General features: G+C 35.4%; 2 protein-coding genes across 5 annotated transcripts in view; one reads left to right on the top strand and one right to left on the bottom strand.

Moving 5' to 3' along the window:
* The window catches only part of LOC148608969 (uncharacterized), a 50074-nt gene extending 49697 nt beyond the window's left edge, over window positions 1-377 (bottom strand). For 3 of the 4 annotated variants that reach the window (XM_088595903.1, XM_088595900.1, XM_088595904.1), the window contains exon 1: window positions 269-371. The gene's annotated coding sequence lies outside the window, so the exon portion shown is untranslated. Of the gene's footprint in view, window positions 1-268 lie in introns of all 4 variants that reach the window. The other variant, XM_088595901.1, reaches the window with a different exon arrangement.
* Window positions 378-3286: 2909 nt separating this feature from the next.
* On the top strand, window positions 3287-14025 carry LOC148608968 (uncharacterized). The gene is made up of 4 exons (XM_088541382.1): window positions 3287-3415; window positions 8787-8925; window positions 9264-9308; window positions 10012-14025. Exons 1-4 carry the CDS (start codon window positions 3312-3314, stop codon window positions 10093-10095), a joined length of 372 nt encoding a protein of 123 aa, XP_088397508.1. The 5' UTR covers window positions 3287-3311; the 3' UTR covers window positions 10096-14025.
* The last annotated feature ends 1718 nt before the right edge of the window (window positions 14026-15743 follow it).

Genomic DNA, 15743 nt, shown 5'->3' with positions numbered 1-15743 from the left:
CTATGTTGGAAAAAACACACCAACGAAGTTGGCACCAAATTAATTTGGACCTAGCAAACATAGATTCTGAGTTTATAGTAACTCCTTTCCCGACCGAAACACGTAAAAATACTGATGGTACACTATTGTTTTGAACCGAGTTCACTTTTTGTTGTTGTGAGTTTCGCTAACAATCATAACAATAGATGATTTTTTTAGGTCAGTAACCTTATACACATAACAGTCAAGAGGAATTTAAGCATATCTTTTGGTTAATACTCTAACCTACCGCAAAATTGTATCAAGACGGAAGCATGGGACAAACTTCGTTTCAGTCTACGGGTTCAATATCCATGCACATTTTTTGACCTCCATATTGGAATAGTTTAAAGTCACGTGATTAAATCTATCGATACTATTGGTGATTTCCTAAAAATCGAATTTCGCGCAAAAAGAACAATGTCAAAGGTGCGCAATGCATAACCTGGACTTTTCTCAATCATTTTATTGAATTTATTGTTTCCCCTTTCCTGCATGATGAACGAAAATAGACTGAGATTGTTTTGCTTTAGGCACCAACCATTTTTATTCTGGGAGTGGGCAAGGAACTTCTTGGGATGGGGGACATGGATTATTTGTTGAAAAAATCAAATCAGAGCAAAAATATTTAATCAGCCATGGACAGAAACAAATATGATTCAACATTTTCACCATCAATTAACAATGAAGATTTCAAATATGTATCATGTATTCTGCTGAATGAAAAAAAAGCATTTTCGTGCTTCATTACAGGGTGAAAAAAAATCCAACTTAAAATTCCAACTTAACATAAAATCCCTGAGTTTCAACACAGCAACCAAGCCGCTAGTTGGACATACTCTGACCGAGTAAGCTATCCCGAAGACTGGGCTCCGCCACCAATACCAGTTGGTTCTACTAACCACTAACATCGACCGAGAGAGGCCTGTATTGGAACCCCCGATCATCAAGTAAACAATAGCTACATTTACAAGGTCAAAGGGAACTAAATACTTATGAGATACAATTCATAAAAACGCATGGTTAAAATATAAAAAAGTGCGTGAGGACCAAATTTTTGGCCTTACGGCCTTCGTCAGGGTAAAAAAGTTCTAAAGGTGAAGACTGTCGATGACAATTAAGGCGTCCTCTAAAATTGATCTTGATCAATGTGAAGACGCGTCATGTTAATAGCTTGATGAAATTGCAAGACAAAAATTATGGAAAACAAGTGAAAACCGTGACTACTAAATAATGCGGGTTTAGACATTCATTCCAAAAGCAGGGGCGTAGCTACGGAAGGCTCGTACAGGCTTGTGTCTGTACGAAATTTTGACTTTTTTTTTTAATATTTGATGGATGTATATAAAACGAGTACAGTAAAGGCTGATATTACTTTATCAATTGCGCTTCACGTAGCAACATGGAATCCAAAATCCAACGTCATTACCCGTTATCGTTTTTCTACTAATCATTCCAACGTTCCGGTAACTTCTATAAAAGTAGATTTGCAATTTCCGCAAAATGGACAAGTTTGTCATTCGACCAAAAAGAAAAAGGAGAGATGAAAGATAAGAGGAAGGCAGTATTGAGAATGAACCTTCAGCGAATGTTCTAGCAGATACTGAGCCAGCGACCAGTGCCAGTATTAATGATATTCGCACAAACATGTATCCTTCAGAAGTGCCATCAACTTCAAGTAGCTCTACTAGCGTTACACAGTTCCAACCACCATACCCAGATGTGGTTATACTTCAAGGCCTCAGTGAAATATCTGATACTGATAAACATGCAATTTTGTGCTCCAAATGGACGGATGCCTTCGGCTACCCTTCCCTGTAAATTTAGGAATCAATGTCTTAACCTAATAAAAACAACTGGATTTTACCAACCGTCCCTCAGCCCAAACTACTTACCCTATTTTTTATGTTCCTATTTTACCTAGATTCTACCATCGCTAATTTTTAATTATTGGTAAATTTTGCAGGGGACAACTTCGATAAAAATAATGATTTTGGTTAAGCACCATTAACTTAATTTTTAGATGTCAAGAAATGTGCCCCATTGAAGTCTATAAAATGATTTTGAAAAATGAAATAATTTACCTACACTTTTTTTTAAAAATATCGTCGGAAGTTGACCAATATCCATGTATACAAGAGGGGTAGACTGGGGGTTCCTGCTCCATTTTGCTATCGGGTTCCAGACCTCCCTCACAAGTTTTCTATCCTTTACTCCCCATTGTAATATCCCGACAACCTTGCACCCTTAACTCCCATTCCTACCTCCCCTAATTCCCGGGTTCCTGTCCCCAGGTCCAACCCCTCATAAACAATTAATTAATAAATAATTTGATACAAAAAAAAAACTAAAGTTAACTTTGTAAATGTAAAAATGAATAAAATCATGTTCATATTATTAAAATATACATGTACATTTTAATACAAAAAGGGAGGATATAGAGTGAATGTGCGTATGACAACACTTCACATGATACAATGCATTTTGAAAATATATTGTCATTCAGGGAACAGGGTTTTATTCCTGTTCTGCATTTCGATATTGTACAAGGGTCTTCAACAATGAACAGTTAGTTCATGTACCCTCAAACAAGATCAAGAAGGCCCCTATCGTGCTTCTTTATAAAAGTAAGCCTGTTTAAGCATTTCTGTTAGAAACTGTCTTAAATTGACACGAATTATATTTCTAAATACATTTAAATTGTTTCTATGCACAAAAATAGATAGCAACCAATATTTTTTTTTTCAATACCCCCGTTCCGATAATCGAATGGTTACCAGTAGATTAAAAATTAGGTACATGTACTCTGTACTCGAAAAAATTGGGATTAGGTACTCAAGGCTAACACGACGCAGTACTCGCTACTTGAAGCTAAAAAGTACTCGGTACTCGAGGGAGGGGGGTATACCTCAACTTAGGGCCCAACCGATTTGATGTAGATATCAGTTTCTTATCGGTTCTTCGAACACAAAGTTGTCCCGGCAATTTATACGACAGTCACGTTCAAATTTCGTCCCCAAATGCCTGCCTAATATTCACCAAATACTATTAGAAGATGTGTCAGGACCGCCAGTTTAATGTTATCTGTCTGCCCGTTGGTCTAGGATATGTTGTCTTCATTGACAACCGCGAAAGCCTTAGTAACAACTGGGTGTATCATTTTAATTTTACGAGGTATAAACAATTTTATTGGAAATGATATATATGATGTAAAATAATTACAGAACACATCGAATTTCATGACCTTTTTCTTTGTGAATTCTTCCATGTTGAATTGTAGATAAGGACTACATATGCGCACTTATATTATAGTATTTTTTAACCTTCATATACAACTTAACCAACACAAATATGTATATATGGAGAAATGCTTCAGCCATTTAGGTGTACGAATCAGGTAAAACATACATTTTTTCATCAAAGAAATGCGACTGATTTTCCCTAAAACCCTGGACCCACTGGGGGCTTTGAGCGGCACCCAGACCCCTCGCCGTATTTTCTGTGTCTATATCTGTCAATATCTAGCTACGACCCTGAAAAGGGTGGGCAGTCCCAAGAAAACTGGTGACCCGGTGTTCGGGCAATTATCTGTCGTTGTTTTTCATCTAAGAGGACAGTTACTTTCATGTCATTAACACTGGGGTTGGCCTCTCGAAATTTTCATCCCCGACTGGACAATCCTTTTCATATTGGTGACGCTTTGTTTGTGCTTTATAAAATAACCTTCGATAAGCCTCGCCCATGTAAACCATGCATTTTCATGTTTTTGAAGTGTTTGCAAACCACAGAGTAAATTATGACGAATGGAACCATCTTTCAACTTGAAGATGTTGGCAGGCCCGACGACATCGTCAGTTTCGAAAGTAAAACGCCATTTCGAACAGCGTGATCGCTTACATGTACAATGCCTTGTGCCTTTGTAACTGACAGGAAGGCTTCTAATGGCACTCTAGAAAGATTTCGTAACAAGGTGCTCTGTCAGACTCTTTCCTTTTCGACAGGAAGCAAATTGTTGAATACTGACTACACGAACTCGTCTTTGAGAACTATAGATTAAAAGTATCAAATCAAAATATTCTGGATTGCAACATTAAAAGAATGGTATGTCAAAACCAAAGGGACACGGTCACTGGTGTTTCTCAACCTATTTTTTTTCATACGTTAAAAATGTATACAAAAACGAATGTTCACTATATATACCGGGACACTAAAGTTTCTATATGCTTTATTTTGTTATACCAACGAAGAAACAATGGTATATTATAAATTTGTGTGGATACTACAGGTCTATGATAAAATAAAGAACTGTGCTTTAAGCGCATGATACGCCCGTAGCCCGTTTGACTTGTCCTTATGCTTTTAATGAATTTATATGATCAACTAGAAATACTGTGAGCCCTGTCAAATACTCCTCCCAAAAGTAAATAAAAAATGCAACACAAATTTGGCACTATCAAGGCTACCTCAAGTTGAACTCAGTTTGTTGTCTTGATTTTTCACCCATACATTTTTATCTTGTTTCAAAACACATTTTCTGTTCCCTCGGCCGTTTCCGCCTTTTTCTAAAACTTCATAACACGGAAACCAAAAATCTGAAAAATATGCAAATCGAAAGGGAGCTTACATCAATAGATATGAAAAATTCACCAAGGTTTCATAAAAGTTAGTGAAAGTGTTTTTGAGTATTTGTGCGAAAACTTGAAAATCACCCTTTTTAAGTATAAAAATTTGTAACGCGGATACGATAAATCTGAAATTTATAAAAATTGAAAGGGAGGTTACGTCAATAGATATGAACAATTCACCAAAGTTTCATAAAATATAGTGAAACTGTTTTTGAGTTATTGTGCGAAAACTTGAAAAATACCCCTTTTTAAGTAAAAAAATCATAACACGGAAACGATAAATCTGAAATTTATAAAAATCAAAAGAGAGCTTATGTCAATAGATACAGACAATTCATGAAAGTTTCATAAAAGTGGGTGAAAGTGTTTTGGAGTTATTGTCCGAAAACTCGAAAATCCCTATTGTTTTTAGTATAAAAATTGATTAGAAGGAAACGAAAAATCTGAAATTTATAAAAATCGAAAGGGAGCTTATGCACATGTCAATAGATAAAGACAATTTACTAAAGTTTAATAAAGGTAGGTGAGAGCGTTTTGGAGTTATTGTCCGAAAACTTGGAAATCCCCCTTTCTAAGTAAAAAAAAAATCATAACACAGAAACGAAAAATCTGAAATTCATAAAAATCGAAAGGGCGGTTACGTCAATGGATATGAACGATTCACCAAAGTTTCGTAGAAGTTGGTGTATGTGTTTTTTAATTATTGTCCGAAGTATAGACGACGGTCGAACGACGGTATACCATGATATATCCCCTCATAGACGGGCTTATAAAAATATAGCAAACCCACAGTGAGCAATCCTGGTTATGTATCAGAATTCACCCTTTTATTTATAATCTCTAAAAATCTACAATTTTTCTTAATTCAGACGTTTTGATATATATTCTAGGAAATTGAATTTTTTGAATATGTTACAATATATTATGTATTTACTTTCGATACATTCTCTTTCTGCTATATTGAAACTTTCACGTTCGAGCAAGTAATTCCGGTTCTATATAGTTACTGTACAAGTCGCAAAAATATAGTTCTCCTTGGCTACTTGACCATCTTCCTGTATCTTTTTTTTTCTGGGAGAGGGGTATTAATGTTTGGAATCAAAGTTTGACTTTATAGCTGATCTGATCCGAAAGAAAGAATATCGTTTGGGTAGATCCTTTGTCTCAGTTTCCGCCATATAGATGACGTATTATCTTTAAACAATCCTAATTTCGGGGATTTGATACATCGCATCTACCCCAAAAGGATAAAGGATACAGCAAACACTGTGAAGTCAGCCTCATATCTTGACCTACACTTAAAAATCGATTGTAAAGGAAAACTATTGACCAAACGTTACGACAAACGTGATGACTTTTCATTCACTTTCCTTTCATCTGTGGCAACATCCCTTCAGCACCTGCGTATGGAGTGTTCATATCACAACTCATACGTTATGCCAGAGTTTGCCGAAACTACGCAGACTTTTTGTATCGCGCTAGAATTCTAACAAATAGGCTTCTGGAACAGGGTAATGTTGCTGCAAGATTCAAGTCATCACTGAAGAAGTTTTATGGTCGTCATCATGAACTTGTGGATCGTTATGGTGTATCCATCTGCGCCATGAAAACTGATTTGTTCAACGGGTCATAGTTTTCCTTTCCTCGTTTGTCTACCCCGGACTTGACTTTTTATGAGGAACTCGGTGGGTGTTTTGGATGTAAAACGCTTTGCAGACAAAAACAATGTTGTTTTGGGCTCTGTCTGCTGGTACGACAACATATTTGTCATGTATATTACACAATGTTTTTGTACATCGGGGTCTCTGAAATTTGACGTAGCACTGGCACTCATTGACCTATTTAAAACTTTCATTCGTTTCAAAATTAAAGACTTCACGGCCTTTAACCACTCTGACAGAGAATCAATGTCTTCATGTTCTTGTTTTATCCATTTTCTGGCGTAATCCTCTACGGCATCCATACGAACCTTAAAGTTATAATTCCAATTTATGGAGCGTGGTTCACGGTACTTGGGACCTTTAGAGAGGATATTACACAGTGATTCGTTTTCGATAATGGTTAAATCTCCCGTAACGACGTGACCGGAAGGACCATATTTGAATGGAGAGTTTTTACAAGAACAGTCAGTTGGTTTAGCCTTGAAGTCCTCAATCTAAACACTCACCACAACTGTATATTTGCCCCTGTTTAAAAACACTCACCATAACTTATATTTGCCCCTGTCTAAAAACACTCACCATAACCTATACTTGCCACTGACTAAACACACTCACCATAACCTATACTTGCCACTGACTAAAACACTCACCATAACCGTATATTTGTCCCTGTCTAAAAACACTCACCATAACCGTATATTTGTCCCTGTCTAAAAACACTAATCATAACCGTATATTTGCCCCTGACTGAAAATACTGACCATAACTGTACATTTGATGCTGACTAAAACCACTCACCATAGCCTATATTTGCCCCTGTCTAAAAACACTGACCATAACCGAACATTTGTCCCTGACTGAAACACTGACCATAACCGTATGTTTGTCCCTGTCTAAAACACTGACCATAACTGTATGTTTGTCCCTGTCTAAATCACTGACCATAACCGTATGTTTGTCCCTGACTAAAACACTGACCATAACCGTATGTTTGTCCCTGTCTAAAACACTGACCATAACCGTATGTTTGTCCCTGTCTTAAACACTGACCATAACCGAACATTTGTCCCTGACTAAAACACTGACCACAACCGTATGTTTGTCCCTGTCTAAAACACTGACCATAATCGTATGTTTGTCCCTGACTAAAACACTGACCACAACCGTATGTTTGTCCCTGCCTTAAACACTGACCATAACTGTATGTTTGTCCCTGACTACAACACTGACCATAACTGTATGTTTGTCCCTGTCTAAAACACTGACCATAACTGTATGTTTGTCCCTGTCTTAAATACTGACCATAACTGTATGTTTGTCCCTGTCTAAAAACACTGACCATAACCGTATGTTTGCCCCTGTCTAAAAACACTGACCATAACCGTATGTTTGTCCCTGACTATAACACTGACCATAACTGTATGTTTGTCCCTGTCTAAAAACACTGACCATAACTGAACATTTGTCCCTGTCTAAAACACTGACCATAATTGAACATTTGCCCCTGACTAAATCACTGACCATAACTGAACATTTGCCCCTGACTAAAACACTGACCATAACCGTCTATTTGCCCTTGACCAAGAACACTGACAATAGCCATACATTTGCCCTTGACAAAAAACACTGACCATAACCGTTTATCATGTTAAGTGTTATATTTCTTTTGATTTAGGTGAAAAACATAGGACATGTCAAAAACAGTATTTAATTCAATGTTGGTTACATGTATTACAAAATAGACATGTTAAATGTTACACGTTCGAAAATTAATTTTGATGAAATGTTGAATATTAAATGTTCAGAATTATAAGACAAAATAAATCTTGCCTTTATAAATGTCATTCCTGAAAAGTTATAATTTTGTATATTGAATAGGAGAATGAAGAGATAAAGGGTAAGTTTCAGAGAGACCGGACTTCGTCCCCTGTTAAAACAGAGGGAATTTACAACTAAAGTCCATTTCTTGATAATTTTTTCAATGAAATAAATGTAATATTAACTTGTGTAGGGGGCCGTATCAGTTTTAAAGACTGCTTAAGGACCCATATACAGACCTGTACCTTGTTACAGCACTCGCCTGCTGCCCGGGCTGTAACAAGATACATGGTACGTATATATAAGCAGTGCGTAAAACTGAAGTCGGCTCCTTACACAAGTTAATATCACATAAATATAAAAGGGAGAACATATTGACCTTATTTTTTTTCTATTGGGTTTTCTTCCTTTCTGATAGTTCTGTTTTACATGCTGTACATAAAATAATCAACACACAATGGTTTCGTGGAACCACATGCTGTATTATATAACTTAATCGACACACAATGGTCTCGTGGAAAGTTGATGTTCAAGGTGAGATAAGAAGCCAAAATTAAGTACTCTTACTCTATATACACATCTTCATAAATTGTTCCATATACTATCAAATTTATATCAGCTAGGACATGGAACTGAAAATACTTTTTCTGTTTGTTACGTGTAGTTATTGTCAGATCCTTGGTGGCTGGAACGTCATTGATGTAAACTCTATACCAGACATAGTCCTTAAGGCCGCAAAAGACAAACTGACATCGGAAAACAAAGCGTTCAAAACGTTCTCGGTCGTGAGTGCGAAAGAACAGGTAAGTTTGGCCACCTTAATTTGTGTGTTTTGTTTGGATTTCTATGCACTGCTGTCCCATGCCTTTTTTAATTAATTGGTGTATGTTAGCATAGGTCACCTGTTAAACATATATCGTATTGTTTTAAAAAGTTCTTTTAGGTAGACACGTGATTGTTGGTCTTTCAGGTAGACACGTGATTGTTGGTCTTTTAGGTAGACACGTGATTGTTGGTCTTTTAGGTATACACGTGATTGTTGGTCTTTCACTTTTGTTTACTTTCAAATTCTTGTTTAATTTGATTTCAGGCGGTGTATATGCACCCAACTTCTTTTCATTATACTGCTTTATATTCTTAGGTCATTAGTGGTTGGAACTATCAGTTTGATGTCAATATAGACCATGTGAGTATTGTTGATAAATATAAATATAACATAAAACAAAATAAACAATAAAGCAGTACCATGAAGCAAATATGACCAAGCATTTTTGAAAGCATAGCATTTCCTTGTATTACAAGAAAATAATTCGAAATTTATTTTTCCGATGAGTAAAAAATGAACCAGAATATTTTTGAACTCCAATTAAATCATAAATAAACTGTTTTTCCTTTGTGGTATGGAACCTTACTTTTGGTCATGGAATCATAAATCGCTCGGGTCAGAAGTCAATCTAAAAATTATTTTTCATTGTATGAAATCGTGTGGTTGTCAATACGTTTCTACTCTAATTATTGTGCAGAAACCAGAAAAGAAATACTTGTAATAACTCCTAAACGGTTAGGAGCATGAGCCTCCAAATCGACTTCAGTCAGACTTATGTGGTGTGGAACTTCTCTCATAGTTAAGTTAATGCCCGGAAACGTCTACGGGAAGCAGGGATTATGCTTGGGAACCATAACCGGGGATAAAGTGGAATGGGTGGGGAAGCGGTTGTCAGGAGGGTAGGAGGAGGTGGTCTGTGGTCTAGGGGGAGCGGGGATGAAGTACCCCTGTCCATCCCCTCATTCATGTTATTCAAGATTTCATTTCCTCAAGACAGAAGCATTATTAATTATGAGCTGTGAAAACTCTTACCTTTTCTTACCACAAATTTTATTTTTCTCAGGAAAAATGCCATTTCTTCATTTTCTACAAATGGGACTGGACAACAACAGTTCGAGACTTCCACTGTAGTGCTTTGTCCGTGTAACAAACCATGATAACATTGAACACCAGTTCATATAAACATTATTTAATGCTTTGTTATATCTGAGTATATCTTTCAATGCATGATTTAATTCTAGACTTACCTTCTGGTCTAGTACCTGAAGCAGTATACTGTTTTTCGCAGTTTTCAATGTATTGATGGTATTTCTACTGGACATGAATGTATTCATAAGGAACTCACACAATACAATCCTCAGACCAAAATTTGATTTTTTTTCCATTTTAAAAAATCAAAGCGTTTTATGTTGAATCAATGGTCTAGAAATTTTTGCAATGAAATTTGGTTGACAAAACCATCAAAAAGCAGTAAAAATAATACTGCAAATATGACATTTATGAACAAACTAAGTAAAAAGTATACACATGGAACATCCTTGGAGCACTCCAATTTTCATCGAAGCGTTGCAGACATTTTTGTGACAAAATTCACCAAACTTTAAAATAGAAAACCATTACATGGTATAGGGAGTTGATGCATAACCAAGCCAAAAGCTTAAACACATCACTTCAGATCGGCGCTGCATATATTTAAAATGACGGGTTGCAATTTTAACAATAACAACTTATGGGAGTCGGATACTCAAGTGGTGGTAGAGGTTGTCTGGCAAACTGTTTCCTGACTTGGTGCCATCCTTACGGGGTATGTATAAACGGAATTCCAACCTCTTACGTTGTAGGAGTAGGGAGTCGGATAGTGTACAAAACTATTCACAACAGTAAGACATAGTACCATATAGCCTCAAGGCAGATGTCCCAACACACACTGCTATTGTCAGAACTGACTGTTTGACCCAATTTTCTATTCTAAGAAAAAGAAGCTATTTTAATTTATCAAAACATTTCACTTTATGTATTAAATAAACAGCTTAGCGGAGCGGAGCATGATATGACCGCGGTGGTCGAATCCTGAATAGTTGGGGCAAAGCTTTTATTATTTTTGACACACTTAAATATTGGGACTTACAAATTATTATGGACACATTGTTTGGACACAATATACCAGAAATTCAATTAAAAAATTCAAAATCAGACCAAAAATAAAAAAGTGGAAATTTATTTTGTTGTGGCCCCTTTGATCCCCATATCTCTAAAACCGTTCGAGATATCTGGAATCTGATTGACAAACACAGGCAGGGAATTCAATAACAAAATCGAAATTAGACCAAAAATAAAAAGTAGAATTTTATGGGGTGTGGCATATTCGACTCCTTGTAACTCGAAAACCGTATGAGCTATCTGAAATATTATAAAAAATGCAGGCAGGGATTTTCATCAGGAATCCAATGATACATTTCTTTATCAGAATTAGATAAAGAATAATATTAACACATTAAAAAAGAATAATCAAAATCGGAAAATAAACAAACATTCTACATGGGCTTTCATAAAACACCTATTGTTACCTTTTTTGGCCCCTCATTCTAAAACGTTAGGGGCAACATACTCCGGGTTAGATAGAAAGCTACTTGTAGTGGTTAGTAAAATCATATCAAGCAATTTTAATGATAACACAAATTTTCACCCTTTAACTTTATTTCCAAACGGGGCGGGGAAGAAAACAAAATAACACGGCCCTCTGCCAGGTCCCTAGGACCAGTGTGTTTAAATTACAAAATGGTCAAATATTTTTTTACTCAAGTTATTGTGAATAAACTAAAAACTACAGACGCGAACGACGAAAACGATGCCGACGCCGACGACAGAGTGATACCATTATACGACCATTTTTTTGCGGCCGTATCATCTTGCATTCAGAAATTAACTAAATAAAATCAAAGTGATCATGTACTGTATCAATTTATACCGATTGTTATATTTTTACTACTCAAATGATCGTCAAATTGCAAAAAATATGGATAAGATAAAAGGAAAGAACCGGGATCGACTTCAAACAATCTTAACACAAGCTTGTTGCTGTGAATTTTTAGCATAGAACTCTGGATATATATGTAAATTCGCCATTTTGATTGCGAATGACTTTCAATTTTACTTTAAAATACCACACAAAATCACGTGACTCCGTAGCATTGTGCTAGTTTGCATGATATTCAGTTTCGTTGTCGGTTTACATGGAACACCTAGATGAATCAACACAAAACCCTCCGACATCTTACATAATAGAATTACAAACTACCAGTTTGTCTTTTCAAGTTTCTAAATTTTCAAGTCGGAATTCGGGTTAGCGAATTCATGTTGAAACTGTCTGTCAAATTACACAATTTAGTTTCAACCACTAAGTTTCGTCTAATTATTGTAATTTGGCGTTATTAATTGTTTTGTTTCATTAGATTGTTTCTTTTTGTTTTGTTTTGTTTCGTTTGTTTGTTCGTTTGATTTTTTTTTATTAAGTTTTTGTAGAAGTTTGCCAAATATGAGCAAAAAAAAACGAAGTCACTGCCCCCTTTTTGTAAACATTTGGATCCGTCCAGCATGAAATGTGAAGACAGCTCTTTCGAGTGGTACTAGGCATACCTCTTTATATTTTCCCTCTATAGAATAGACGACTATTTATGATCTTATATGGTATTCTTTCCTAGCTAAACATCAACTGGCTTATTATGCGTCTCACAACTTGGATATCGAAGTGAACACATAGTTTATTCGGGTAATTGCATAGAAATGAACAACAGGTAATAATCAGAGGTTAAAGGTCAACTTCTTTCAATTGGTATGTTGTTTATTTCAACCAAATTAATAAGCATATATAGCCCAGAGTAGAAATAGACCCTTTGTGGTAAGTTGGTGAGCATGCTCAATGTATACTTCTGCGAGGTAGGGCTTGAGTAGAACAAAAGAATTTTCCTCGCGGAAGTGTATATTGAGCATGCTCTACGCATGCTCATCGACTATCCTGCAGTTAGCACAAAAAGGTTTATTGTTTATAATACTGTCATCCCCGTAATGGACTATGCGTCAGGCGTTTGGAGTTTGAAACGATATGATGTATTAGAAAGACTTCAGTATCGGGCTATTCGTACTTTCTTAGGTGTTGGGAAAACCTCACCGATTCCAGCAATAACGGGTGATATTGGATGGACTCCAGTACATATAAACAATCAGTGTAACACAATTAGATTGTGGTGTAGACTTATGAACTTACCGGAATCCAGAATTTGTCGAAAAGTGTTTAGTTGGGATGTTGAGATTTCGACACGATACAAAAATACATGGTTTAATAGTGTTAAAACAATTTTGAACAATAGTGGTCTGGCAAATTTACTTAATCATACAGACAATCAAGACTTGATATCGACAAAGTACATTATTGACTCAGTAAAGACTACACTTATAGACAATTTCAAAATCGAGTGGAATACAAAAGTTAAGACATGCCAAAACTTAGAACATATAAGCTAATTAAGACCGATTTTAGTACTGAAGCGTATGTGAAAAACTGTTTATCGAGGAAACAGCGATCAGTTATTGCCAGAATACGATGCGGGACACTACCATTAGAAGTGGAACAAGGCCGCTATCGCAATATTCCGTTAGACCGTAGATTCTGCAAAGTGTGTAACTCTAACCCCATTGAAGACGAAAACCACTTCCTACTTTTGTGCTCTGGTTACGCAATTAGGCGAAATGAACTTATACAACAACTATCTTCCATAAATTTTGACTCTCCTTTAGATGCGCTAAAAGAACTGCTGACGAATAATTCCAAAATTGTTGCAAACTATACCATAGACTGTTTAGATATACGATGTGGTGTTATATAAAAACTTGCTTATTCAAACTTATTTCACCTATAACAAATGACGTTAAATTTATAGAACCCTCATTTTCTACTTAACTTAATGTGTACATATGACAGTGCTTCGTAAGCCTATCTGGCTGGCTGAAAATATATCTGTAATCTATGTATTTGAACATGAAAAATTCAGGTTGCACTTTAATAAATTATTTATTCATATAGGAGAGTTATTCATGATGTCCATCACTTACCTGTGTTTGGTTTTGGTTGGCAAAAAATCCATTGAGTGGGTGGGGCGTCAACTTCAAATCACCATAACTTTTTTTCAATTTTTAAGATAAGAAAGATTCTTTTGGTTCCCAAAGTTGCAAATAAAATTCTTTTTATCCATGGAATAAATATTCAGTAATTAGACTTAATGTGTATGAAGTTTTCATTATAAATTTATATGAAAATGGAGGTTTACAAATAAAAGTCATTACAATTTTATTTTTCAGGTAAAAGATTTATAAATTCACATATAAAATATTTTATCTAAATGAAACATTTCACAGAACCAAAATTGGATATAAAATAAAAAAGTTACAAAGTTTTGAAAATTGGGATTCTAATCATGAACTTTTCAATTGTTTATTCATTTGTTTATTTGTCAACCAATTTGACACTTAATGATATGCAAATTAGTGAACATGACATCACTAATGAGATTGGCGAACTCTCCTATAGGCACAATTAACATGGATTTTACCTTGACATTTAAGAAATAACTTTAAAGGGGGCCTAGGTATTTGCATTTTAACCTTAACGGGGTATGCCAGTGGAACTATTTTCCTGGGGCGGTTTAAGAGATAGTTGCAGATGCTAACAGGCTTTACAAATATAGGTTCTGGTGACTGCTATATTAATTCCCATCTTCGATCTAAATTGATAAAATCACATGTAATAGAACTAAGCCCACTTGAAGTGTCTTTTATTTTTCAAAAGAGTACATATTAATGTAATTTAGTACAGGTTTGTTATCTAATTTATTTTTGACTCACCAGGTCGTAGGCCATCTGCGCCATTGCCATCAATTGGTGTCCATCGTAAGCAATTTTTCAGACATCAGAAAAACATGGCCTATTGGGTCAGACAACAGTTTTTTCTCATGTCTCCAAAACCAAATACCGATATGACATGATGAGAATTGCTTATTGTCAAATTTTGGTGAAAAACTGTCACCCTTGTTTATGTTTTATTATTATTATTATTATTTTTTTTTTTGCTGTTTTTGATGTTATTACTTCCAACAATCTTTTCCTCAGAAACTACAGAACAAAATTCAATGAAAGATAGTATGATTGCTTCTTAGGGTATCCTGCACAAAGTGATCGTTTGGATTTTTTATCTGCGAAAAAAAAATGTTTGCCGTTATTAAAAATAGAATACAGGGGCCATGCAGCAGTTTTTTTTGGGGTACATATCTCTGTTAAAACTGTTAGGGTTATCCAAATTATGACAGAGTAGAAGTGTTGAGCATGATTAGATCTATCTGTGGTTAAATTTGGTGAAAATCTGTTGACCCATGTTGGAGTTATTGCCATTTTTGGATGTTTTTTGCATCTATCTACAAAACCGTTAGGTTTAACCAAATACTGACATTTGAGTAAATGTGGTCTGCATGACAAGATCTATCGGAGATCAAATTTTAATAAAATTTGTTGGAGTTATTTCCCTTTTTTACAGCATCTAGTTCTTAAGCTGTATCAGTTTGAAACAAAATGATAGATTTTTAATTTTTTATTGGTTTAGTTCAAGCTATTTACAATAAACCATAAAGGCAAATCAAAATAAAACGAAGAAACTCAAGTAGGAAGTGCAAAATGGGAACAAATGTAATAAAGATTCTGTGAAAGTTTCATTTACTTCCCTTCAGTAGTGTTGAAGGAGTAATAGAT

Source organism: Perna viridis, chromosome 8 (genome assembly GCF_037379345.1).
Source record: "Perna viridis isolate PV_CMFRI_1.1 ecotype Kerala chromosome 8, ASM3737934v1, whole genome shotgun sequence".
NCBI classification, from domain to species: Eukaryota; Metazoa; Mollusca; class Bivalvia; order Mytilida; family Mytilidae; genus Perna; species Perna viridis.
The sequence above is the reverse complement of the archived record's forward strand: the minus strand, read 5'-3'. Positions and strand labels throughout refer to the sequence as shown.

What these genes read in the sequence shown, in the direction of transcription:
- LOC148608968 (XM_088541382.1), top strand. Translation starts at nt 3,312, where the DNA reads ATGCGCACTTATATTATAGTATTTTTTAACCTTCATATACAACTTAAC. An exon ending in TCGTGAGTGCGAAAGAACAG is followed by an intron (nt 8,926 to 9,263) that starts GTAAGTTTGGCC and finishes TTATATTCTTAG; the next exon opens with GTCATTAGTGGTTGGAACTA. An exon ending in TTGATGTCAATATAGACCAT is followed by an intron (nt 9,309 to 10,011) that starts GTGAGTATTGTT and finishes TATTTTTCTCAG; the next exon opens with GAAAAATGCCATTTCTTCAT.